This window comes from Phyllobates terribilis, unplaced genomic scaffold (assembly GCF_046119375.1).
Source record: "Phyllobates terribilis strain yellow unplaced genomic scaffold, ASM4611937v1 Scaffold_8__6_contigs__length_399053987, whole genome shotgun sequence".
In the NCBI taxonomy this organism is placed as follows: Eukaryota; Metazoa; Chordata; class Amphibia; order Anura; family Dendrobatidae; genus Phyllobates; species Phyllobates terribilis.
In genome coordinates this window covers 385,923,068-385,950,370 of record NW_027362768.1, presented here as the reverse complement: position 1 = coordinate 385,950,370, position 27,303 = coordinate 385,923,068, and the positions used below count along the sequence as shown (strand labels likewise).

Here is a 27,303-nt window from a genome sequence, read left to right as displayed (position 1 = left end):
AGAATATAACTACTATAATACTGCTCCTATGTACAAGAATATAACTACTATAATACTGCTCCTATGTACAAGAATATAACTACTATAATACTGCTCCTATGTACAAGAATATAACTACTATAATACTGCCCCCTATGTACAAGAATATAACTACTATAATACTGCTCCTATGTACATGAATATAACTACTATAATACTGCCCCCTATGTACAAGAATATAACTACTATAATACTGCCCCCTATGTACAAGAATATAACTACTATAATACTGCTCCTATGTACAAGAATATAACTACTATAATACTGCTCCTATGTACAAGAATATAACTACTATAATACTGCTCCTATGTACAAGAATATAACTACTATAATACTGCTCCCTATGTACAAGAATATAACTACTATAATACTGCCCCTATGTACAAGAAAATAACTACTATAATACTGCTCCTATATACAAGAATATAACTACTATAATACTGCTCCTATATACAAGAATATAACTACTATAATACTGCTCCTATATACAAGAATATAACTACTATAATACTGCTCCTATGTACAAGAATATAACTACTATAATACTGCTCCCTATGTACAAGAATATAACTACTATAATACTGCTCCTATGTACAAGAATATAACTACTATAATATTGCTCCTATGTACAAGAATATAACTACTATAATACTGCTCCCTATGTACAAGAATATAACTGCTATAATACTGCCCCGTATGTACAAGAATATAACTACTATAATACTGCCCCTATGTACAAGAATATAACTACCATAATACTGCCCCCTATGTACAAGAATATAACTACCATAATACTGCCCCTATGTACAAGAATATAACTACTATAATACTGCTCCTATGTACAAGAATATAACTACTATAATACTGCTCCCTATGTACAAGAATATAACTACTATAATACTGCCCCCTATGTACAAGAATATAACTACTATAATACTGCCCCTATGTACAAGAATATAATTACCATAATACTGCCCCCTATGTACAAGAATATAACTACTATAATACTGCTCCTATGTACAGACTATAACTACTACAATACTGCCCCCTATGTACAAGAATATAACTACTATAATACTGCTCCTATGTACAAGAATATAACTACTATAATACTGCCCCATATGTACAAGAATATAACTACTATAATACTGCCCCCCTATGTATAAGAATATAACTACTATAATACTGCCCCATATGTACAAGAATATAGCTACTATAATACTGCCCCTATGTACAAGAATATAACTACTATAATACTGCTCCCTATGTACAAGAATATAACTACTATAATATTGCTCCTATGTACAAGAATATAACTACTATAATACTGCTCCTATGTACAAGAATATAACTACTATAATACTGCCCCCTATGTACAAGATTATAACTACTATAATACTGCTCCTATGTACAAGAATATAACTACTATAATACTGCTCCTATGTACAAGAATATAACTGCTATAATACTGCCCCCTATGTACAAGAATATAACTACTATAATACTGCTCCTATGTACAAGAATATAACTACTATAATACTGCCTCCTATGTACAAGAATATAACTACTATAATACTGCCCCCTATGTACAAGAATATAACTACTATAATACTGCTCCTATGTACAAGAATATAACTACTATAATACTGCTCCTATGTACAAGAATATAACTGCTATAATACTGCCCCCTATGTACAAGAATATAACTACTATAATACTGCTCCTATGTACAAGAATATAACTACTATAATACTGCTCCTATGTACAAGAATATAAATACTATAATACTGCCCCCTATGTACAAGAATATAACTACTATAATACTGCTCCTATGTACAAGAATATAACTACTATAATACTGCCCCATATGTACAAGAATATAAATACTATAATACTGCCCCATATGTACAAGAATATAACTACTATAATACTGCTCCCTATGTACAAGAATATAACTACTATAATACTGCTCCTATGTACAAGAATATAACTACTATAATACTGCCCCATATGTACAAGAATATAAATACTATAATACTGCCCCATATGTACAAGAATATAAATACTATAATACTGCCCCCTATGTACAAGAATATAACTACTATAATACTGCCCCATATGTACAAGAATATAACTACTATAATACTGCTCCCTATGTACAAGAATATAACTACTATAATACTTCCCCATATGTACAAGAATATAAATACTATAATACTGCCCCCTATGTACAAGAATATAACTACTATAATACTGCCCCCTATGTACAAGAATATAACTACTATAATACTGCCCCATATGTACAAGAATATAACTACTATAATACTGCCCCATATGTACAAGAATATAGCTACTATAATACTGCTCCCTATGTACAAGAATATAACCACTATAATACTGCTCCTATGTACAGACTATAACTACTATAATACTGCCCCCTATGTACAAGAATATAACTACTATAATACTGCTCCTATGTACAAGAATATAACTACTATAATACTGCTCCTATGTACAAGAATATAACTACTATAATACTGCCCCATATGTACAAGAATATAACTACTATAATACTGCTCCTATGTACAAGAATATAACTACTATAATACTGCCCCCTATGTACAAGAATATAACTACTATAATACTGCTCCTATGTACAAGAATATAACTACTATAATACTGCCCCATATGTACAAGAATATAACTACTATAATACTGCTCCTATGTTCAAGAATATAACTACTATAATACTGCCCCCTATGTACAAGAATATAGCTACTATAATACTGCTCCTATGTACAAGAATATAACTACTATAATACTGCCCCATATGTACAAGAATATAACTACTATAATACTGCTCCTATGTACAAGAATATAACTACTATAATACTGCTCCTATGTACAAGAATATAACTACTATAATACTGCTCCTATGTACAAGAATATAACTACTATAATACTGCTCCTATGTACAAGAATATAACTACTATAATACTGCTCCTATGTACAAGAATATAACTACTATAATACTGCCCCATATGTACAAGAATATAACTACTATAATACTGTCCCCTATGTACAAGAATATAACTACTATAATACTGCTCCTATGTACAAGAATATAACTACTATAATACTGCTCCCTATGTACAAGAATATAACTACTATAATACTGTCCCCTATGTACAAGAATATAACTACTATAATACTGCCCCCTATGTACAAGAATATAACTACTATAATACTGCCCCTATATACAAGAATATAACTACTATAATACTGCCCCATATGTACAAGAATATAACTACTATAATACTGCCCCTATGTACAAGAATATAACTACTATAATACTGCCCCTATATACAAGAATATAACTACTATAATACTGCCCCCTATGTACAAGAATATAACTACTATAATACTGCCCCCTATGTACAAGAATATAACTACTATAATACTGCCCCATATGTACAAGAATATAACTACTATAATACTGCCCCATATGTACAAGAATATAGCTACTATAATACTGCTCCCTATGTACAAGAATATAACCACTATAATACTGCTCCTATGTACAGACTATAACTACTATAATACTGCCCCCTATGTACAAGAATATAACTACTATAATACTGCTCCTATGTACAAGAATATAACTACTATAATACTGCTCCTATGTACAAGAATATAACTACTATAATACTGCTCCTATGTACAAGAATATAACTACTATAATACTGCCCCATATGTACAAGAATATAGCTACTATAATACTGCTCCTATGTACAAGAATATAACTACTATAATACTGCCCCATATGTACAAGAATATAGCTACTATAATACTGTCCCCTATGTACAAGAATATAACTACTATAATACTGCTCCTATGTACAAGAATATAACTACTATAATACTGCTCCTATGTACAAGAATATAACTACTATAATACTGCTCCTATGTACAAGAATATAACTACTATAATACTGCCCCATATGTACAAGAATATAGCTACTATAATACTGCTCCTATGTACAGGAATATAACTACTATAATACTGCCCCATTTGTACAAGAATATAACTACTATAATACTGCCCCTATATACAAGAATATAACTACTATAATACTGCCCCTATGTACAAGAATATAACTACTATAATACTGCTCCTATGTACAAGAATATAACTACTATAATACTGCTCCTATGTACAAGAATATAACTACTATAATACTGCTCCTATGTACAAGAATATAACTACTATAATACTGTTCCTATGTACAAGAATATAACTACTATAATACTGCCCCATATGTACAAGAATATAGCTACTATAATACTGCTCCTATGTACAGGAATATAACTACTATAATACTGCTCCTATGTACAAGAATATAACTACTATAATACTGCTCCTATGTATAAGAATATAACTACTATAATACTGCTCCTATGTACAAGAATATAACTACTATAATACTGCCCCATATGTACAAGAATATAACTACTATAATACTGCCCCATATGTACAAGAATATAGCTACTATAATACTGCTCCCTATGTACAAGAATATAACTACTATAATACTGCCCCCTATGTACAAGAATATAACTACTATAATACTGCCCCCTATGTACAAGAATATAACTACTATAATACTGCCCCATATGTACAAGAATATAACTACTATAATACTGCCCCATATGTACAAGAATATAGCTACTATAATACTGCTCCCTATGTACAAGAATATAACCACTATAATACTGCTCCTATGTACAGACTATAACTACTATAATACTGCCCCCTATGTACAAGAATATAACTACTATAATACTGCTCCTATGTACAAGAATATAACTACTATAATACTGCTCCTATGTACAAGAATATAACTACTATAATACTGCTCCTATGTACAAGAATATAACTACTATAATACTGCCGCATATGTACAAGAATATAACTACTATAATACTGCTCCTATGTACAAGAATATAACTACTATAATACTGCCCCATATGTACAAGAATATAGCTACTATAATACTGCCCCATATGTACAAGAATATAGCTACTATAATACTGTCCCCTATGTACAAGAATATAACTACTATAATACTGCTCCTATGTACAAGAATATAACTACTATAATACTGCTCCTATGTACAAGAATATAACTACTATAATACTGCCCCATATGTACAAGAATATAGCTACTATAATACTGCTCCTATGTACAGGAATATAACTACTATCATACTGCTCCTATGTACAAGAATATAACTACTATAATACTGCCCCATATGTACAAGAATATAGCTACTATAATACTGCTCCTATGTACAAGAATATAACTACTATAATACTGCCCCCTATGTACAAGAATATAACTACTATAATACTGCTCCTATGTACAGGAATATAACTACTATAATACTGCCCCCTATGTACAAGAATATAACTACTATAATACTGCCCCTATGTACAAGAATATAACTACTATAATACTGCCCCTAAGTACAAGAATATAACTACTATAATACTGCTCCTATGTACAAGAATATAACTACTATAATACTGCCCCTATGTACAAGAATATAGCTACTATAATACTGCTCCTATGTACAGGAATATAACTACTATAATACTGCCCCATATGTACAAGAATATAGCTACTATAATACTGCTCCTATGTACAAGAATATAACTACTATAATACTGCTCGTATGTACAAGAATATAACTACTATAATACTGCTCCTATGTACAAGAATATAAGTACTATAATACTGCCCCATATGTACAAGATTATAGCTACTATAATACTGCTCCTATGTACAAGAATATAACTACTATAATACTGCCCCATATGTACAAGAATATAGCTACTATAATACTGCTCCTATGTACAGGAATATAACTACTATAATACTGCTCCTATGTACAAGAATATAACTACTATAATACTGCTCCTATGTACAAGAATATAACTACTATAATACTGCCCCATATGTACAAGAATATAGCTACTATAATACTGCTCCTATGTACAGGAATATAACTACTATAATACTGCTCCTATGTACAAGAATATAACTACTATAATACTGCTCCTATGTACAAGAATATAACTACTATAATACTGCTCCTATGTACAAGAATATAACTACTATAATACTGCCCCATATGTACAAAAATATAACTACTATAATACTGCCCCATATGTACAAGAATATAGCTACTATAATACTGCTCCCTATGTACAAGAATATAACTACTATAATACTGCCCCCTATGTACAAGAATATAACTACTATAATACTGCCCCCTATGTACAAGAATATAACTACTATAATACTGCCCCATATGTACAAGAATATAACTACTATAATACTGCCCCATATGTACAAGAATATAGCTACTATAATACTGCTCCCTATGTACAAGAATATAACCACTATAATACTGCTCCTATGTACAGACTATAACTACTATAATACTGCCCCCTATGTACAAGAATATAACTACTATAATACTGCTCCTATGTACAAGAATATAACTACTATAATACTGCTCCTATGTACAAGAATATAACTACTATAATACTGCTCCTATGTACAAGAATATAACTACTATAATACTGCCCCATATGTACAAGAATATAACTACTATAATACTGCCCCATATGTACAAGAATATAACTACTATAATACTGCTCCTATGTACAAGAATATAACTACTATAATACTGCCCCATATGTACAAGAATATAGCTACTATAATACTGCCCCATATGTACAAGAATATAGCTACTATAATACTGCCCCATATGTACAAGAATATAACTACTATAATACTGCTCCTATGTACAAGAATATAACTACTATAATACTGCTCCTATGTACAAGAATATAACTACTATAATACTGCCCCATATGTACAAGAATATAGCTACTATAATACTGCTCCTATGTACAGGAATATAACTACTATAATACTGCTCCTATGTACAAGAATATAACTACTATAATACTGCCCCATATGTACAAGAATATAGCTACTATAATACTGCTCCTATGTACAAGAATATAACTACTATAATACTGCCCCCTATGTACAAGAATATAACTACTATAATACTGCTCCTATGTACAGGAATATAACTACTATAATACTGCCCCCTATGTACAAGAATATAACTACTATAATACTGCCCCTATGTACAAGAATATAACTACTATAATACTGCCCCTAAGTACAAGAATATAACTACTATAATACTGCTCCTATGTACAAGAATATAACTACTATAATACTGCCCCTGTGTACAAGAATATAGCTACTATAATACTGCTCCTATGTACAGGAATATAACTACTATAATACTGCCCCATATGTACAAGAATATAGCTACTATAATACTGCTCCTATGTACAAGAATATAACTACTATAATACTGCTCCTATGTACAAGAATATAACTACTATAATACTGCTCCTATGTACAAGAATATAAGTACTATAATACTGCCCCTAAGTACAAGAATATAACTACTATAATACTGCTCCTATGTACAAGAATATAACTACTATAATACTGCCCCATATGTACAAGAATATAGCTACTATAATACTGCTCCTATGTACAGGAATATAACTACTATAATACTGCCCCATATGTACAAGAATATAGCTACTATAATACTGCTCCTATGTACAAGAATATAACTACTATAATACTGCTCCTATGTACAAGAATATAACTACTATAATACTGCCCCATATGTACAAGAATATAGCTACTATAATACTGCTCCTATGTACAAGAATATAACTACTATAATACTGCTCCTATGTACAAGAATATAACTACTATAATACTGCTCCTATGTTCAAGAATATAACTACTATAATACTGCTCCTATGTACAAGAATATAACTACTATAATACTGCCCCATATGTACAAGAATATAACTACTATAATACCGCTCCTATGTACAAGAATATAACTACTATAATACTGCTCCTATGTACAAGAATATAACTACTATAATACTGCTCCTATGTACAAGAATATAACTACTATAATACTGCTCCTATGTACAAGAATATAACTACTATAATACTGCCCCATATGTACAAGAATATAGCTATTATAATACTGCTCCTATGTACAGGAATATAACTACTATAATACTGCTCCTATGTACAAGAATATAACTACTATAATACTGCTCCTATGTACAAGAATATAACTACTATAATACTGCTCCTATGTACAAGAATATAACTACTATAATACTGCTCCTATGTACAAGAATATAACTACTATAATACTGCTCCTATGTACAAGAATATAACTACTATAATACTGCTCCTATGTACAAGAATATAACTACTATAATACTGCTCCTATGTACAAGAATATAACTACTATAATACTGCTCCTATGTACAAGAATATAACTACTATAATACTGCTCCTATGTACAAGAATATAACTACTATAATACTGCCCCATATGTACAAGAATATAGCTATTATAATACTGCTCCTATGTACAGGAATATAACTACTATAATACTGCTCCTATGTACAAGAATATAACTACTATAATACTGCTCCTATGTACAAGAATATAACTACTATAATACTGCTCCTATGTACAAGAATATAACTACTATAATACTGCCCCATTTGTACAAGAATATAACTACTATAATACTGCCCCATATGTACAAGAATATAGCTACTATAATACTGCTCCCTATGTACAAGAATATAACTACTATAATACTGCCCCCTATGTACAAGAATATAACTACTATAATACTGCCCCCTATGTACAAGAATATAACTACTATAATACTGCCCCCTATGTACAAGAATATAGCTACTATAATACTGCTCCCTATGTACAAGAATATAACCACTATAATACTGCTCCTATGTACAGACTATAACTACTATAATACTGCCCCCTATGTACAAGAATATAACTACTATAATACTGCTCCTATGTACAAGAATATAACTGCTATAATACTGCTCCTATGTACAAGAATATAACTACTATAATACTGCTCCTATGTACAAGACTATAACTACTATAATACTGCTCCTATGTACAAGAATATAACTACTATAATACTGCCCCATATGTACAAGAATATAACTACTATAATACTGCTCCTATGTACAAGAATATAACTACTATAATACTGCCCCATATGTACAAGAATATAGCTACTTTAATACTGCCCCATATGTACAAGAATATAACTACTATAATACTGCTCCTATGTACAAGAATATAACTACTATAATACTGCTCCTATGTACAAGAATATAACTACTATAATACTGCTCCTATGTACAAGAATATAACTACTATAATACTGCTCCTATGTACAAGAATATAACTACTATAATACTGCCCCATATGTACAAGAATATAGCTACTATAATACTGCTCCTATGTACAGGAATATAACTACTATAATACTGCTCCTATGTACAAGAATATAACTACTATAATACTGCCCCCTATGTACAAGAATATAACTACTATAACACTGCTCCTATATACAAGAATATAACTACTATAATACTGCTCCTATGTACAGGAATATAACTACTATAATACTGCCCCCTATGTACAAGAATATAACTACTATAATACTGCCCCTATGTACAAGAATATAACTACTATAATACTGCCCCTAAGTACAAGAATATAACTACTATAATACTGCTCCTATGTACAAGAATATAACTACTATACTGCTCCTATGTACAAGAATATAACTACTATAATACTGCCCCCTATGTACAAGAATATAACTACTATAATACTGCCCCCTATGTACAAGAATATAACTACTATAATACTGCTCCTATGTACAAGAATATAACTACTATAATACTGCTCCTATGTACAAGAATATAACTACTATAATACTGCCCCCTATGTACAAGAATATAACTACTATAACACTGCTCCTATGTACAAGAATATAACTACTATAATACTGCCCCTATGTACAAGAATATAACTACTATAATACTGCTCCCTATGTACAGGATTATAACTACTATAATACTGCACCTATGTACAAGAATATAACTACTATAATACTGCACCTATGTACAAGAATATAACTACTATAATACTGCACCTATGTACAAGAATATAACTACTATAATACTGCTCCTATGTACAAGAATATAACTACTATAATACTGCCCCCTATGTACAAGAATATAACTACTATAACACTGCTCCTATGTACAAGAATATAACTACTATAATACTGCCCCTATGTACAAGAATATAACTACTATAATACTGCTCCTATGTACAAGAATATAACTACTATAATACTGCCCCTATATACAAGAATATAACTACTATAATTCTGCTCCTATGTACAAGAATATAACTACTATAATACTGCTCCTATGTACAAGAATATAACTACTATAATACTGCTCCCTATGTACAAGAATATAACTACTATAATTCTGCTCCTATGTACAAGAATATAACTACTATAATACTGCTCCTATGTACAAGAATATAACTACTATAATACTGCCCCTATATACAAGAATATAACTACTATAATTCTGCTCCTATGTACAAGAATATAACTACTATAATACTGCTCCTATGTACAAGAATATAACTACTATAATTCTGCCCCTATATACAAGAATATAACTACTATAATTCTGCCCCTATATACAAGAATATAACTACTATAATTCTGCTCCTATGTACAAGAATATAACTACTATAATACTGCCCCTATGTACAAGAATATAACTACTATAATACTGCCCCTATGTACAAGAATATAACTACTATAATACTGCTCCTATGTACAAGAATATAACTACTATAATACTGCCCCTATATACAAGAATATAACTACTATAATTCTGCTCCTATGTACAAGAATATAACTACTATAATACTGCTCCTATGTACAAGAATATAACTACTATAATACTGCTCCCTATGTACAAGAATATAACTACTATAATTCTGCTCCTATGTACAAGAATATAACTACTATAATACTGCTCCTATGTACAAGAATATAACTACTATAATACTGCTCCTATGTACAAGAATATAACTACTATAATACTGCCCCTATATACAAGAATATAACTACTATAATTCTGCCCCTATATACAAGAATATAACTACTATAATTCTGCTCCTATGTACAAGAATATAACTACTATAATTCTGCTCCTATGTACAAGAATATAACTACTATAATACTGCCCCTATATACAAGAATATAACTACTATAATTCTGCTCCTATGTACAAGAATATAACTACTATAATACTGCTCCTATGTACAAGAATATAACTACTATAATACTGCTCCTATGTACAAGAATATAACCACTATAATACTGCTCCCTATGTACAGACTATAACTGCTCTATACTGTGTGCAGTATTCGGGTCCTCGGGGAGGTGTGAGGCTCTGCGTTCCTCTTGCTCTGTATTTCGGCCTGCTCCCTGCGGTTTTATGTCTTTTTGCACTCTGGGGCGGTAAATCTCCCGTCTTTGCTCTGATCTCCCGCGGCCTCGGTCTTCGGAGTTATCTGGAATTGCACAATTTCCCTTTCCAGTAAGCAAAGTGCGGTCGTTTAAGAGGAGAATTTGTCAGTCTCGTCCTTGGCGGTGACCTTGAGGGTGAGTTCACCTGCACGCAGTTTTCGGGGAGCGCGGCGTGTGCTCTGCAGCCGGAATGAGTCTGCGGCGTGAGCGGCGTCGCTCTCGGATCCTGCGCACGTGCTCGGGGGGGAGCTGCACGCCGAGGGTTTTCTGCTGGTTAATAGGTTTGTGTGTTGACGAATGATCTTCATCAAATGAGAGTCTTTATAATGTTTGATATAATGTCAGGTTTCATTACGCTCCGGGGCGAGGAGCGGGGGAGGGAGGAAGGGGGGTCAGCGAGGAGGAGGAGGGGGCGACGGTGCGGGATCGGGGGAGCAATGACTGGAATAGCAATGGATCGGAGCTGAAGCCAGACTACTGGAAGACGCGATGATCTGTTACTGTCAGCGCACGGACGGACGCCGCGGTCCGGGTGGGGGGCGATTATTGTGGCATCACTGGTAGAATCCGGCCCCCACGTGAGCCGAGACGTGCGCACAATCCGGTACACTGCCCCCATTATAAAGCGCCGGGGACCGGAGGAGAAATCCGCCCCCAGCGTTGAGAACATCTGACGTTACAGACACGAGACCACGTAAGAGAGCGCCGCTGCCACCTGTGACCTCATCCTGCTGGCTCCCCAGCAGCACAGAGTATTTCAGCAGCGTTCTTACTTCCTTCTCTGCTTTTATTCCTTCTCTGATAGGAAGAAGATATCGAATATTACGACTCCAAGGCGGACACAGAATATGTGAGTCCCGCGACGTCTCCGGGGCGGTCTGCGCTCTCCGGGGCGGTCTGCGTTCTCTCCGGGGCGGTCTGCGCTCTCTCTCCGGGGCGGTCTGCGCTCTCTACGAGGCGGTCTGCGCTCTCTCCGGGGCGGTCTGCGCTCTCTCCGGGGTGGTATGCGCTCTCTCCGGGGTGGTCTGCGCTCTCTCCGGGGCGGTCTGCGCTCTCTCCGGGGCGGTCTGGGCTCTCTACGAGGCGGTCTGCGCTCTCTCCGGTGCGGTCTGCGCTCTCTCCGAGGTGGTCTGGGCTCTCCGGGGCGGTCTGGGCTCTCCGGGGCGGTTTGGGCTCCTCCGGGGCGGTCTGGGCTCCTCTTCGGGCGGTTTGGGCTCCTCCGGGGCGGTCTGGGCTCCTCTTCGGGTGGTTTGGGCTCCTCCGGGGCAGTTTGCTCTCTCTGGGGCGGTTTGGGCTCCTCCGGGGCGGTCTGCGCTCTCTCCGGGGTGGTATGCGCTCTCTCCGGGGCGGTCTGCGCTCTCTCCGGGGCGGTCTGCGCTCTCTCCGGGGCGGTCTGCGCTCTCTCCGGGGCGGTTTGGGCTCTCCGGGGCGGTTTGGGCTCCTCCGGGGTGGTCTGGGCTCCTCTTCGGGCGGTTTGGGCTCCTCCAGGGCGGTCTGGGCTCCTCTTCGGGCGGTTTGGGCTCCTCCGGGGCGGTTTGCTCTCTCTGGGCAGTTTGGGCTCCTCCGGGGCGGTCTGGGCTCCTCTTCGGGCGGTTTGGGCTCCTCCAGGGCGGTCTGGGCTCCTCTTCGGGCGGTTTGGGCTCCTCCGGGGCGGTTTGCTCTCTCTGGGCAGTTTGGGCTCCTCCGGGGCGGTCTGCGCTCTGGTCTCGTTGGGGGCTCATTGTCCTTCTCCTCCTTTAGGACGATCTGGAGGGCGAGGACGAACCTCGGGAGCCGTCAAACTCTCTAAAGCTGGAGTTCAGCGACGACCCGAACTTTAGGACAAAAGTGAATTACTCGTACACGGCGGTGCAGATCCCGACCGACATCTACAAGGGCTGTGAGTACACGAGGTGTCTGCTGGGAGTTGTAGTCTGCAGAAGACATGGCACACATTGGACATGGGAGCAGTAGGGCACCTTGTGTTTCCATTCTGGGCCATTTTCAGAATCTCTGCTTTCTATCATTGACTGGAAACCAATTATCTACATCGAGAGACCTAAAACCACAGTGCTGCTCCACAGCTGAGGGTTTGCTACAATGTGTATGTGCCAGTCCAGGATTGGTTTCACCAATACTGTGGTGTCTGGGAACACAACAAAGTAACACCTAAATGTAAGCAGTTGGTGTCTCCTTTCACTGACAGCGAGCAGAGATGTTGAAAATGGTGAAGAAACTCAGTGTGAACTAATGAATCACACAAGACTCGTCCTCGTTGATTAATCATCATTCTGTGTGGTGAACCCCCCCCAAATGTCGCCGTCGCCTGCGCTCCCCCGCCTCCTCCTGGGCTGTTTTCTTTTTCTCCTTTGCTACTTACCCTCCTGAGCACTGACTTCTTTGCAGACTCTTGACCTCCCCGGCCTCCCTTTTGCTGACCCCTGACCTCCCCAGCCTCTCTTTTGCTGACCCCTGACGTCCCCGGCCTCCCTTTTGCTGACCCCTGACGTCCCCGGCCTCCCTTTTGCTGACCCCTGACGTCCCCGGCCTCCCTTTTGCTGACCCCTCATCTCCCCTGGCCTCCCTTTTGCTGACCCCTGACCTTCCCAGCCACCCTTTTGCTGACCCCTGACGTCCCCGGCCTCCCTTTTGCAGACCCTTGACATCCCCGGCCTCCCTTTTGCTGACCCCTGACCTCCCCAGCCTCCCTTTTGCTGACCCCTGACATCCCCGGCCTCCCTTTTGCTGACCCCTCATCTCCCCTGGCCTCCCTTTTGCTGACCCCTCTCCGCGCTGCTACGCCCTGTCTCCCCAGCCACCGTCATCCTGAACGAGCTGAACTGGACGGACGCCTTAGAGAACGTCTTCATCCAGAACCGGCAGGAGGACCCCACTCTGCTGTGGCAGGTGTTCGGCAGCGCCACCGGCGTGACCCGATACTACCCAGGTAAGAGCTGGCGCTGCGGAGACGGCGGTGTGCTGGCGGCTCACGGAGTGGTGGAGACTCTAACTCTGCTGTCTGTCACCGCAGCCACCCCCTGGAGGGCTCCCAGTAAGATCGACCTGTACGACGTCCGCAGGAGGCCGTGGTGAGTACAGTGGCCGCCCCCTCACATCCCTCCTCTGCTTTATGTCCGTAAATGGGATTACATCACTACTGACCGATTACTACTCACAGCTGAGGGTTTGTTACAGTTGTATCCACCAGACTAATATGTTCTGAGTGACAGATCAGAGGTTGCAGCTTCTGGGGAGTTTAAGTCCTCGCGTCTTCTGCTCGCTCTCGCGCTCATCGTCTGTCTCTGCGTCCTCGCGTCTTCTGCTCGCTCTTGTGCTCATCGTCTGTCTCTGCGTCCTCGCTTCTTCTGCTCGCTCTCGCGCTCATCGTCTGTCTCTGCGTCCTCGCGTCTTCTGCTCACTCTTGTGCTCATCGTCTGTCTCTGCGTCCTCGCGTCTTCTGCTCGCTCTCGCGCTCATCGTCTGTCTCTGCTTCTTCTGCTCGGTCTCGCGCTCATCGTCTGTCTCTGCGTCTTCTGCTCGCTCTCGCGCTCATCATCTGTCTCTGTGTCCTCGCGTCTTCTGCTCGCTCTCGCGCTCATCGTCTGTCTCTGTGTCCTCGCGTCTTCTGCTCGCTCTCGCGCTCATCGTCTGTCTCTGCGTCTTCGCGTCTTCTGCTCGCTCTTGTGCTCATCGTCTGTCTCTGCGTCCTCGCGTCTTCTGCTCGCTCTCGCGCTCATCGTCTGTCTCTGCGTCCTTGCGTCTTCTGCTCGCTCTCGCGCTCATCGTCTGTCTCTGCGTCTTCTGCTCGCTCTCGCGCTCATCGTCTGTCTCTGCGTCCTCGCGTCTTCTGCTCGCTCTCGCGCTCATTGTCTGTCTCTGTGTCCTCGCGTCTTCTGCTCGCTCTCGCGCTCATCGTCTGTCTCTGCGTCCTCGCGTCTTCTGCTCGCTCTCGCGCTCATCGTCTGTCTCTGTGTCCTCGCGTCTTCTGCTCGCTGTCGCGCTCATCGTCTGTCTCTGTGTCCTCGCGTCTTCTGCTCGCTCTCGCGCTCACCGTCTGTCTCTGTGTCCTCGCGTCTTCTGCTCGCTCTCGCGCTCATCGTCTGTCTCTGCGTCCTCGCGTCTTCTGCTCGCTCTCGCGCTCATCGTCTGTCTCTGCTTCTTCTGCTCGGTCTCGCGCTCATCGTCTGTCTCTGCGTCTTCTGCTCGCTCTCGCGCTCATCATCTGTCTCTGTATCCTCGCGTCTTCTGCTCGCTCTCGCGCTCATCGTCTGTCTCTGTGTCCTCGCGTCTTCTGCTCGCTCTCGCGCTCATCGTCTGTCTCTGCGTCCTCGCGTCTTCTGCTCGCTCTTGTGCTCATCGTCTGTCTCTGCGTCCTCGCGTCTTCTGCTCGCTCTCGCGCTCATCGTCTGTCTCTGCGTCCTTGCGTCTTCTGCTCGCTCTCGCGCTCATCGTCTGTCTCTGCGTCTTCTGCTCGCTCTCGCGCTCATCGTCTGTCTCTGCGTCCTCGCGTCTTCTGCTCGCTCTCGCGCTCATCGTCTGTCTCTGTGTCATCGCGTCTTCTGCTCGCTCTCGCGCTCATCGTCTGTCTCTGTGTCCTCGCGTCTTCTGCTCGCTCTCGCGCTCATCGTCTGTCTCTGCGTCCTCGCGTCTTCTGCTCGCTCTCGCGCTCATCGTCTGTCTCTGTGTCCTCGCGTCTTCTGCTCGCTGTCGCGCTCATCGTCTGTCTCTGTGTCCTCGCGTCTTCTGCTCGCTCTCGCGCTCACCGTCTGTCTCTGTGTCCTCGCGTCTTCTGCTCGCTCTCGCGCTCATCGTCTGTCTCTGCGTCCTCGCGTCTTCTGCTCGCTCTCGCGCTCATCGTCTGTCTCTGCGTCTTCTGCTTGCTCTCGCGCTCATCGTCTGTCTCTGTGTCCTCGCGTCTTCTGCTCGCTCTCGCGCTCATCGTCTGTCTCTGCGTCTTCTGCTCGCTCTCGCGCTCATCGTCTGTCTCTGCGTCTTCTGCTCGCTCTCGCGCTCATCGTCTGTCTCTAAGTCCTCGCGTCTTCTGCTCGCTCTCGCACTCATCGTCTGTCTCTGCGTCTTCTGCTCGCTCTCGCACTCATCCTCTGTCTCTGTCTCTCTCCCACCTCTGTGCACCCCTGTCCAATTTTCATTTCACGCATCATCGCTGCTGGAAAATGCCTCCAATAACGGCGCGGCGCCTGGAGACGCTCCTGTGTACATTGTTATGTATATGTTCTGCCGCCGCCGCCGCGGCTTCGTGTTTTTATTAGAGGAGTGTGATTAAGTTGGTAAACACTAAGCGAAGTTTGTCAGGAGCGCGGGAGGGAGAAGGATCACACCTGGAATTGTAAAGCATCTGCCAACATGCGCCAAACACTGACAAAGGGGTGTGGCTACGCAGCCTCAATAGTCAAATCGATCTCTCGAGTAACGGCAGGCGACCGTGAGGGCGACCCGGAGGCAGGCGACCGCGAGGGCGAGCTGGAGGCAGGCGACCGCGAGGGCGAGCTGGAGGCAGGCGACCGCGAGGGCGAGCTGGAGGCAGGCGACCGCGAGGGCGAGCTGGAGGCAGGTGACCGCGAGGGCGAGCTGGAGGCAGGTGACCGCGAGGGCGAGGCGGAGGCAGGTGACCGCGAGGGCGAGCTGGAGGCAGGCGACCGCGAGGGCGAGCTGGAGGCAGGCGACCGCGAGGGCGAGCTGCAGGCAGGTGACCGCGAGGGCGAGGCGGAGGCAGGCGACCGCGAGGGCGAGCCGGAGGCAGGCGAGGGCGAGCCGGAGACAGGCAACCATGAGGGCGAGCCGGAGATGTTGGGACACAGAGGGGCAATGAGCGAGTTTCGGTTGTTTCCGTTGACGGTGGCGTAGGAGCGGTAATACTGATACGTGACGCTCCACAGTCACCAGATACAGCACTTTCTGCGGTTGTTCCGCGGGGGGGCAGCAGGGTCCTAATTAACACTTTCTACTTCTTAGTCGCTCCACATCTCCTCTTAAAGGGACACTAAGCTGCTGAATTCAGTCTGTTATTCCCTGTTATCAGCCCATTATCCTGACAGCCCTGCACTCTGATCGCTGTGGACGATCGCGGTGGGGCCTCATCTTCTGATTTGTGTCTTACAGGTACATCCAGGGGGCGTCCTCCCCGAAGGACATGGTGATCATTGTGGATGTGTGAGTATGAGCCGGTATATTGGTGGTGGCCGCTTCGCTGTAAGGCGTCGCTCCGTCCTCCCCCATTGTCATTACGTTGCAGTGTGAGTGTCAGGCGTTAACCTCCGGAGCAGACGCTCCTCCGCGCTGCGGCCGCTCGCCTTCACAGTAATGTAGAGTCGCGGGGCCCGGCTTCACCGCCAAATTATAAAGTGTCGCTGCATAATGTCAGATACGGAGCGCGGCGGCGGCCGGGGTGTAATGAGGCTCAGACCGACTGCACCGATCCCGGGCATGGGTTGTGCCAAATAATGGATTCACCTTATATAGTGACTGCATCCTGCCCTCGCTCCTGGGCATTTTAGTTCAGAAATATAATGCCAGAGCGGCAGTGAAGACTGACACCTACATAAAGACGCAGGGGAAGCTGTGATGAGGGGAAGCGGTGCAGCTGTACATGCCGCGCGTTACCGCCGGGAAACGCTTTATGTAATTATCCTGTGTCACAGGAGCGGCAGCGTGAGCGGTCTCACCCTGAAGCTGATGAAGACCTCGGTCATGGAGATGTTGGACACTCTGTCTGATGATGACTATGTGACTGTGGCTTCGGTATGTGTCCCCATAATGTGGTTCCATGCGGGGGTGCCTGGCGCTGTGCCCTGCCTTGTACCCGGCACTGTACCCTGCCTTGTACCCGGCGCTGTGCCCTGCCTTGTACCCGGCGCTGTGCCCTGCCTTGTACCCGGCGCTGTAGCCTGCCTTGTCCCCGGCGCTGTACCCTGCCTTGTCCCCGGCGCTGTACCCTGCCTTGTCCCCGGCGCTGTGCCCTGCCTTGTCCCCGGCGCTGTGCCCTGCCTTGTCCCCTGCGCTGTGCCCTGCCTTGTCCCCGGCGCTGTGCCCTGCCTTGTCCCCAGCGCTGTGCCCTGCCTTGTCCCCGGCGCTGTACCCTGCCTTGTCCCCGGCGCTGTGCCCTGCCTTGTCCCCGGCCCTGTACCTTGCCTTGTCCCTGGCGCTGTACCCTGCCTTGTCCCTGGCGCTGTACCCTGCCTTGTCCCCGGCGCTGTGCCCTGCCTTGTCCCCGGCGCTGTGCCCTGCCTTGTCCCCGGCGCTGTACCTTGCCTTGTCCCCGACGCTGTGCCCTGCCTTGTCCCCGGCGCTGTGCCCTGCCTTGTCCCCGACGCTGTGCCCTGCCTTGTCCCCGGCGCTGTGCCCTGCCTTGTCCCCGGCGCTGTGCCTTGCCTTGTCCCCGGCGCGGTGCCCTGCCTTGTCCCCGGCGCGGTGCCCTGCCTTGTCCCCGGCGCGGTGCCCTGCCTTGTCCCCGGCGCTGTGCCCTGCCTTGTCCCCTGCGCTGTGCCCTGCCTTGTCCCCGGCGCTGTGCCCTGCCTTGTCCCTGGCGCTGTGCCCTGCCTTGTCCCCGGCGCTGTGCCCTGCCTTGTCCCCGGCGCTGTGCCCTGCCTTGTCCCCGGCGCTGATGTTCTCTACATTACATTTATTACTTGCATTCTCCGCAGTTCCATGAGAAGGCCGAGCCCGTCTCCTGCTTCCGGCAGCTTGTTCAGGCCAACGTGAGGAATAAGAAGGTGATCAAAGACGCCGTGCAGGACATGGTGGCGCGAGGAACCACCGACTACAAGGCGGGATTTGAATACGCATTCAGCCAACTCCAGAATGTGAGTGACGAGAACAACCGCGCCACCATCATCCGAAACCACCAATGTCCACCGCATGTGAGGTGTGCTGCCTCGCTGGTGGCACTAATGGGCAGTACATCACTGTCACCAGCAGGGGTCACCATTACATGCTGTACATCACTGTCACCACCAGGGGTCACCATTACATGCAGTACATCTTTATCACCAGCAGGGATCACTATTACATGCAGTACATCACTATCACCAGCAGGGGTCACCATTACATGCACTACATCACTATCACCTGCAGGAATCACCATTACATGCAGTACATCACTATCACCAGCAGGGGTCACCATTACATGCAGTACATCACTGTCACCAGCAGGGGTCACCATTATATGCAGTACATCACTGTCACCAGCAGGGATCACCATTACATGCAGTACATCACTGTCACCAGCAGGGGTCACCATTACATGCACTACATCACTGTCACCAGCAGGGATCACCATTACATGCAGTACATCACTGTCACCACCAGGGGTCACCATTACATGCAGTACATCACTATCACCAGCAGGGGTCACCATTACATGCACTACATCACTGTCACCAGCAGGGGTCACCATTACATGTACTACATCACTGTCACCAGCAGGGGGGTCACCATTACATGCAGTACATCACGATCACCAGCAGGGGACGCACTCACTTGTCTCTTTCCTCAGACGAACGTCACTCGAGCAAACTGTAATAAGATGATTATGATGTTCACGGACGGCGGGGAGGATCGGGTGCAGGATGTTTTTGAGAAATACAACTGGCCGAACAAGACCGTAAGTCACCGTCCATTATAGCGCGAGACGCCGTGTATCACACCGGTCACACAGATCCTTCTCCCCGCAGGTTCGCGTCTTCACCTTCTCAGTCGGACAGCACAACTACGACGTCACCCCCCTGCAGTGGATGGCCTGCGCCAACAAGGGTGAGTGTGCGCCGCCGGCGCCGGCCGCTTCACTATGGCGTCCCCGCTGCACCGCCGCTCACAGTCTTCATTTTTGCAGGTTACTATTTTGAGATCCCGTCTATCGGAGCAATCCGCATAAACACTCAGGTACCGGGGATCCGGGAGGTATCGGGGGGCTTGTCTCTATGTCGGGGAGCACTTGGTATAGCTGGTGTTGGGGTGCACCAGGTGTTGGGGTTGTTGGGGTTGTTGGGGTGAACCCTGTATGTTGGGGTGCCTCATATATTGGGTTGCCTCATATGTTGGGGTGCACCCTTTATGTTGGGTTGCCTCCTGTATGTTGGGGTGCACCTAGTGTTGGGGTGCCTCATATATTGGGTTGCCTCATATGTTGGGTTGCCTCCTGTATGTTGGGGTGTACCTAGTGTTGGGGTGCCTCATATATTGTTATATACCCTGTATGTTGGGTTGTCTCATATGTAGGGGGGCACCTAATGTTGGGGTGCCTCTTGTATGTTTGGGTGCACCTGATGTTGGGGTTCACCCTGTATGTATGCCTCCTGTATATTGGGGTGTACCTAGTGTTGGGCTGCCTCCTGTAGTTCAGACCTGCATGTTATCTGTTGTGATGTTTGATGGTCTCTTTTTCCTTCTTGGTTTCGGGTGGACTCAGGAATATCTGGACGTTCTCGGGCGCCCAATGGTTTTGGCTGGAAATGAAGCAAAGCAAGTTCAATGGACGAACGTCTACCAGGATGCGCTGGTGAGGAGCGCGGTGCCCCCCCCCGGAGACCCTCGCACTGCGTCTTCCTCCCGGACACCCTCTCCCTGCACCTCTCGGAGTCCCTCTCCCTGCGACATCCCTCCCGGGAGACCCTCGCTCTTCGACTCCTGGAGACCCTCGCACTGCGCCCCCCCCGGAGACCCCGCCCTGCACTCCCCTGGAGACCCTCGCCTTGCGCCCCCCCCCACCGGAGACCCTCGCCCTGCGCCCCCACGGGAAACCCTCGCCCTGCGCCCCCACGGGAAACCCTCGCCCTGCACCTCGCAGACACCCTCTCCCTGCACCTCCCGGAGTCCCTCGCCCTGTGCCCCCCCCCCCCCCCCCCCGGGAGATCCTCGCCATCTGTCCCCGCCCCCCCACCAGAGACCTTCGCTTCCCGGAGACCCTCGCCTTGCACTCCCCCCCCCGGGAGATCCTCGCCATCTGTCCCCGCCCCCCCACCAGAGACCTTCGCTTCCTGGAGTCCCTCGCCTTGCACTCCCCCCCCCCCCCGGGAGATCCTCGCCATCTGTCCCCGCCCCCCCACCAGAAACCTTCGCTTCCCGGAGACCCTCGCCTTGCACTCCCCCCCCCCCTTCCCCCCGGGAGATCCTCGCCATCTGTCCCCGCCCCCCCACCAGAGACCTTCGCTTCCCGGAGTCCCTCGCCCTGCGCCCCCACGGGAAACCCTCGCCCTGCGCCTCGCAGACTCCCTCTCCCTGCACCTCCCGGAGTCCCTCGCCCTGCGCCCCCACCCCCCGGGAGATCCTCGCCATCTGTCCCCGCCCCCCCACCAGAGACCTTCGCTTCCCGGAGTCCCTCGCCCTGCGCCCCCCAAAGGAAAATCCGGGCCATCTGTCCCCGCCCCCCCACCAGAGACCTTTGCTTCCCGGAGACCCTCGCCCTACACCCCCCCCCCACCGGAGACCCTCGCCTTGCACTCCTCTGGAGACCCCGCCCTGCTGCGCGCTTCCCCCCCCCCCTCGGAGACCCCCGCCCTACACCCACTCGTCCACTCTCGCTCTTCTTCGCAGGGTCTGGGGCTGGTGGTGACTGGGACGCTGCCTGTATTCAACCTGACTTTGTCTGGCCCCGATGAGTCTGGGAATCCCAGCAAGGTGAGGCCTCCCGAGAGCGGCCATGTCATTCCCGGGATGAGGACATTGCTCCGTAACGATGACCTCCTTCCTCTCGCCCTCAGAATCGGCAGAACCAGCTGATCCTCGGGGTTATGGGCATCGACGTCGCCTTGGACGATATCCAGAGACTGATGCCGCGTTACAATGTATGTGACCGGAGGGGCGGACGTGGGGGGCGGACGTGGGGCTGAGGACTCGGCGCAGGGTCCTTCCTCCCAGCGGTAATTCTGGGGTCTCTCTTCACAGTTGGGCGCCAATGGTTACATGTTCGCCATTGACCTGAACGGCTACGTCCTGCTCCATCCCAACCTGAAACCGCAAGTAAGACGCAGACGAGAGCGACCGTGATGTGTACTGTGGTGTCTGTATGTCCAGTGGGTGTAAAAAGTCTACACGCCCCTGTCATGTGAAACATTCAGCGCTTCCCCCCTTTAATGTCGCGCATAATCTGTATAAGTCCATCAAGAAACAAACTGAAATCTTTTCAGATGGTAAAATGATGCAGTTGCATAAATCTGCACACCCTTACACTAATACTCTGTTGCAGTCCCCAGGCTTTCTGGGTCGGGGTCTATCTAGTATTGGCGGTCTTTGCTCGCTCCTCCTTGCAACCAATAGGCTTGGAAAGATTCTCTAAAACATGTTTAATTAATAACCAGGATGTCCCTGGATGTACAGACGAGCTAGAGGGGTCCAACAAGACGAAAATAACTACAGAAGGCGTCCCCTGCAGGTCCCATTAATTGAGAACCGCATGATCCTTATGGCACTGAAATAGTCCAAAAAATATATACACACAGTACCATCCAAATACAAACCGAAAAAAAGGGACCGTGCAAAGGAAAGTGCTTAATAGGTTTGATCTCACCCAGTTCAGATGTCGCGGACCACCATATCCTACTGATCCACGGATATCCAAGGGGGCAACAAGTGTGGCCTAAATGATCTGTCATGCCCTCCGCATTTACTCCCGCCATGACAAGGGCAGTACCCAAGTGGATCCTTAACTCAAAGAGAACCTCCCGACGCGTTTCTCCTCTTAATTATTATTATAGCGCCATTTATTCCATGGCGCTTTACATGTGATCGGGGTATACATAATAAAAACACTTACAATAATCTTGAACACAATGTGACAGCGACTGGTCCAAGAAGAGCAAGGACCCTGCCCACGAGGGTTCACAATCTACAGGGGATGGGTGAGGATACAGTAGGTGAGGGTAGAGCTGGTCGTGCAGCGGTATGGTGGAGCGAGGACCCTGCCCGCGAGGGCTCACAATCTACAGGGGATGGGTGAGGATACAGTAGGTGAGGGTAGAGCTGGTCGTGCAGCGGTATGGTGGAGCGAGGACCCTGCCCGCGAGGGCTCACAGTCTACAAGGGATGGCTGAGGATACAGTAGGTGAGGGTAGAGCTGGTCGTACAGCGGTATGGTGGAGCGAGGACCCTGCCTGCGAGGGCTCACAGTCTACAAGGGAAGGGTGAGGATACAGTAGGTGAGGGTAGAGCTGGCCGTGCAGCGGTATGGTGGAGCGAGGACCCTGCCCACGAGGGCTCACAGTCTACAGGGGATGGGTGAGGATACAGTAGGTGAGGGTAGAGCTGGTCGTGCAGCGGTATGGTGGAGCGAGGACCCTGCCTGCGAGGGCTCACAATCTACAAGGGATGGGTGAGGATACAGTAGGTGAGGGTAGAGCTGGTCGTACAGCGGTGTGGTGGAGCGAGGACCCTGCCTGCGAGGGCTCACAATCTACAAGGGATGGGTGAGGATACAGGAGGTGAGGGTAGAGGTGGTCGTTTACGGTGTGGTGGAGCGAGGACCCTGCCCGCGAGGGCTCACAGTCTACAGGGGATGGGTGAGGATACAGTAGGTGAGGGTAGAGCTGGTCGTACAGCGGTATGGTGGAGCGAGGACCCTGCCCGCGAGGGCTCACAGTCTACAGGGGATGGGTGAGGATACAGTAGGTGAGGGTAGAGCTGGTCGTACAGCGGTGTGGTGGAGCGAGGACCCTGCCCGCGAGGGCTCACAATCTACAGGGGATGGGTGAGGATACAGTAGGTGAGGGTAGAGCTGGTCGTGCAGCGGTATGGTGGAGTGAGGACCCTGCCCGCGAGGGCTCACAGTCTACAGGGGATGGGTGAGGATACAGTAGGTGAGGGTAGAGCTGGTCGTACAGCGGTGTGGTGGAGCGAGGACCCTGCCCGCGAGGGCTCACAATCTACAAGGGATGGGTGAGGATACAGTAGGTGAGGGTAGAGCTGGTCGTGCAGCGGTATGGTGGAGCGAGGACCCTGCCCGCGAGGGCTCACAATCTACAAGGGATGGGTGAGGATACAGTAGGTGAGGGTAGAGGTGGTCGTACAGCGGTGTGGTGGAGCGAGGACCCTGCCCGCGAGGGCTCACAATCTACAAGGGATGGGTGAGGATACAGTAGGTGAGGGTAGAGCTGGTCGTGCAGCGGTATGGTGGAGCGAGGACCCTGCCCGCGAGGGCTCACAATCTACAAGGGATGGGTGAGGATACAGTAGGTGAGGGTAGAGCTGGTCGTACAGCGGTGTGGTGGAGCGAGGACCCTGCCCGCGAGGGCTCACAGTCTACAGGGGATCGGTGAGGATACAGTAGGTGAGGGTAGAGCTGGTCGTGCAACGGTATGGTGGAGCGAGGACCCGGCCCGCGAGGGCTCACAATCTACGAGGGATGGGTGAGGATACAGTAGGTGAGGGTAGAGCTGGTCGTGGAGCGGTATGGTGGAGCGAGGACCCTGCCCGCGAGGGCTCACAGTCTACAGGGGATGGGTGAGGATACAGTAGGTGAGGGTAGAGCTGGTCGTGCAGCGGTATGGTGGAGCGAGGACCCTGCCCGCGAGGGCTCACAATCTACAGGGGATGGGTGAGGATACAGTAGGTGAGGGTAGAGCTGGTCGTGCAGCGGTGTGGTGGAGCGAGGACCCTGCCCGCGAGGGCTCACAGTCTACAAGGGATGGGTGAGGATACAGTAGGTGAGGGTAGAGCTGGTCGTGCAGCGGTATGGTGGAGCGAGGACCCTGCCCGCGAGGGCTCACAGTCTACAGGGGATGGGTGAGGATACAGTAGGTGAGGGTAGAGCTGGTCGTACAGCGGTGTGGTGGAGCGAGGACCCTGCCTGCGAGGGCTCACAATCTACAAGGGATGGGTGAGGATACAGTAGGTGAGGGTAGAGGTGGTCGTTTACGGTGTGGTGGAGCGAGGACCCTGCCCGCGAGGGCTCACAGTCTACAGGGGATGGGTGAGGATACAGTAGGTGAGGGTAGAGCTGGTCGTACAGCGGTATGGTGGAGCGAGGACCGTGCCCGCGAGGGCTCACAGTCTACAGGGGATGGGTGAGGATACAGTAGGTGAGGGTAGAGCTGGTCGTACAGCGGTGTGGTGGAGCGAGGACCCTGCCCGCGAGGGCTCACAATCTACAGGGGATGGGTGAGGATACAGTAGGTGAGGGTAGAGCTGGTCGTGCAGCGGTATGGTGGAGTGAGGACCCTGCCCGCGAGGGCTCACAGTCTACAGGGGATGGGTGAGGATACAGTAGGTGAGGGTAGAGCTGGTCGTACAGCGGTGTGGTGGAGCGAGGACCCTGCCCGCGAGGGCTCACAATCTACAAGGGATGGGTGAGGATACAGTAGGTGAGGGTAGAGCTGGTCGTGCAGCGGTATGGTGGAGCGAGGACCCTGCCCGCGAGGGCTCACAATCTACAAGGGATGGGTGAGGATACAGTAGGTGAGGGTAGAGGTGGTCGTACAGCGGTGTGGTGGAGCGAGGACCCTGCCCGCGAGGGCTCACAATCTACAAGGGATGGGTGAGGATACAGTAGGTGAGGGTAGAGCTGGTCGTGCAGCGGTATGGTGGAGCGAGGACCCTGCCCGCGAGGGCTCACAATCTACAAGGGATGGGTGAGGATACAGTAGGTGAGGGTAGAGCTGGTCGTACAGCGGTGTGGTGGAGCGAGGACCCTGCCCGCGAGGGCTCACAGTCTACAGGGGATCGGTGAGGATACAGTAGGTGAGGGTAGAGCTGGTCGTGCAACGGTATGGTGGAGCGAGGACCCGGCCCGCGAGGGCTCACAATCTACGAGGGATGGGTGAGGATACAGTAGGTGAGGGTAGAGCTGGTCGTGGAGCGGTATGGTGGAGCGAGGACCCTGCCCGCGAGGGCTCACAGTCTACAGGGGATGGGTGAGGATACAGTAGGTGAGGGTAGAGCTGGTCGTACAGCGGTGTGGTGGAGCGAGGACCCTGCCCGCGAGGGCTCACAATCTACAGGGGATGGGTGAGGATACAGTAGGTGAGGGTAGAGCTGGTCGTGCAGCGGTATGGTGGAGCGAGGACCCTGCCCGCGAGGGCTCACAATCTACAGGGGATGGGTGAGGATACAGTAGGTGAGGGTAGAGCTGGTCGTGCAGCGGTGTGGTGGAGCGAGGACCCTGCCCGCGAGGGCTCACAGTCTACAAGGGATGGGTGAGGATACAGTAGGTGAGGGTAGAGCTGGTCGTGCAGCGGTATGGTGGAGCGAGGACCCTGCCCGCGAGGGCTCACAGTCTACAGGGGATGGGTGAGGATACAGTAGGTGAGGGTAGAGCTGGTCGTACAGCGGTGTGGTGGAGCGAGGACCCTGCCCGCGAGGGCTCACAATCTACAAGGGATGGGTGAGGATACAGTAGGTGAGGGTAGAGCTGGTCGTACAGCGGTGTGGTGGAGCGAGGACCCTGCCCGTGAGGGCTCACAGTCTACAGGGGATCGGTGAGGATACAGTAGGTGAGGGTAGAGCTGGTCGTGCAGCGGTATGGTGGAGCGAGGACCCGGCCCGCGAGGGCTCACAATCTACGAGGGATGGGTGAGGATACAGTAGGTGAGGGTAGAGCTGGTCGTGGAGCGGTATGGTGGAGCGAGGACCCTGCCCGCGAGGGCTCACAGTCTACAGGGGATGGGTGAGGATACAGTAGGTGAGGGTAGAGCTGGTCGTACAGCGGTGTGGTGGAGCGAGGACCCTGCCCGCGAGGGCTCACAGTCTAC

At 47.6% G+C, this 27,303-nt stretch overlaps 1 protein-coding gene across 2 annotated transcripts in view; it reads left to right on the top strand.

Moving 5' to 3' along the window:
- Positions 1-27,303, top strand: part of CACNA2D2 (calcium voltage-gated channel auxiliary subunit alpha2delta 2) — a 259,816-nt gene that overhangs the window by 179,983 nt on the left and 52,530 nt on the right. For both annotated transcript variants that reach the window (XM_073645132.1, XM_073645131.1), the window contains exons 4-17: positions 12,435-12,479; positions 13,370-13,508; positions 14,424-14,555; positions 14,640-14,697; positions 17,729-17,779; positions 18,268-18,367; positions 19,270-19,428; positions 20,121-20,228; positions 20,299-20,377; positions 20,457-20,506; positions 21,033-21,122; positions 22,157-22,240; positions 22,324-22,407; positions 22,508-22,582. In XM_073645132.1, coding sequence (XP_073501233.1) covers positions 12,435-12,479; positions 13,370-13,508; positions 14,424-14,555; positions 14,640-14,697; positions 17,729-17,779; positions 18,268-18,367; positions 19,270-19,428; positions 20,121-20,228; positions 20,299-20,377; positions 20,457-20,506; positions 21,033-21,122; positions 22,157-22,240; positions 22,324-22,407; positions 22,508-22,582 — 1,254 coding nt within the window. The remainder of the gene's footprint in view (positions 1-12,434; positions 12,480-13,369; positions 13,509-14,423; positions 14,556-14,639; positions 14,698-17,728; positions 17,780-18,267; positions 18,368-19,269; positions 19,429-20,120; positions 20,229-20,298; positions 20,378-20,456; positions 20,507-21,032; positions 21,123-22,156; positions 22,241-22,323; positions 22,408-22,507; positions 22,583-27,303) is intronic.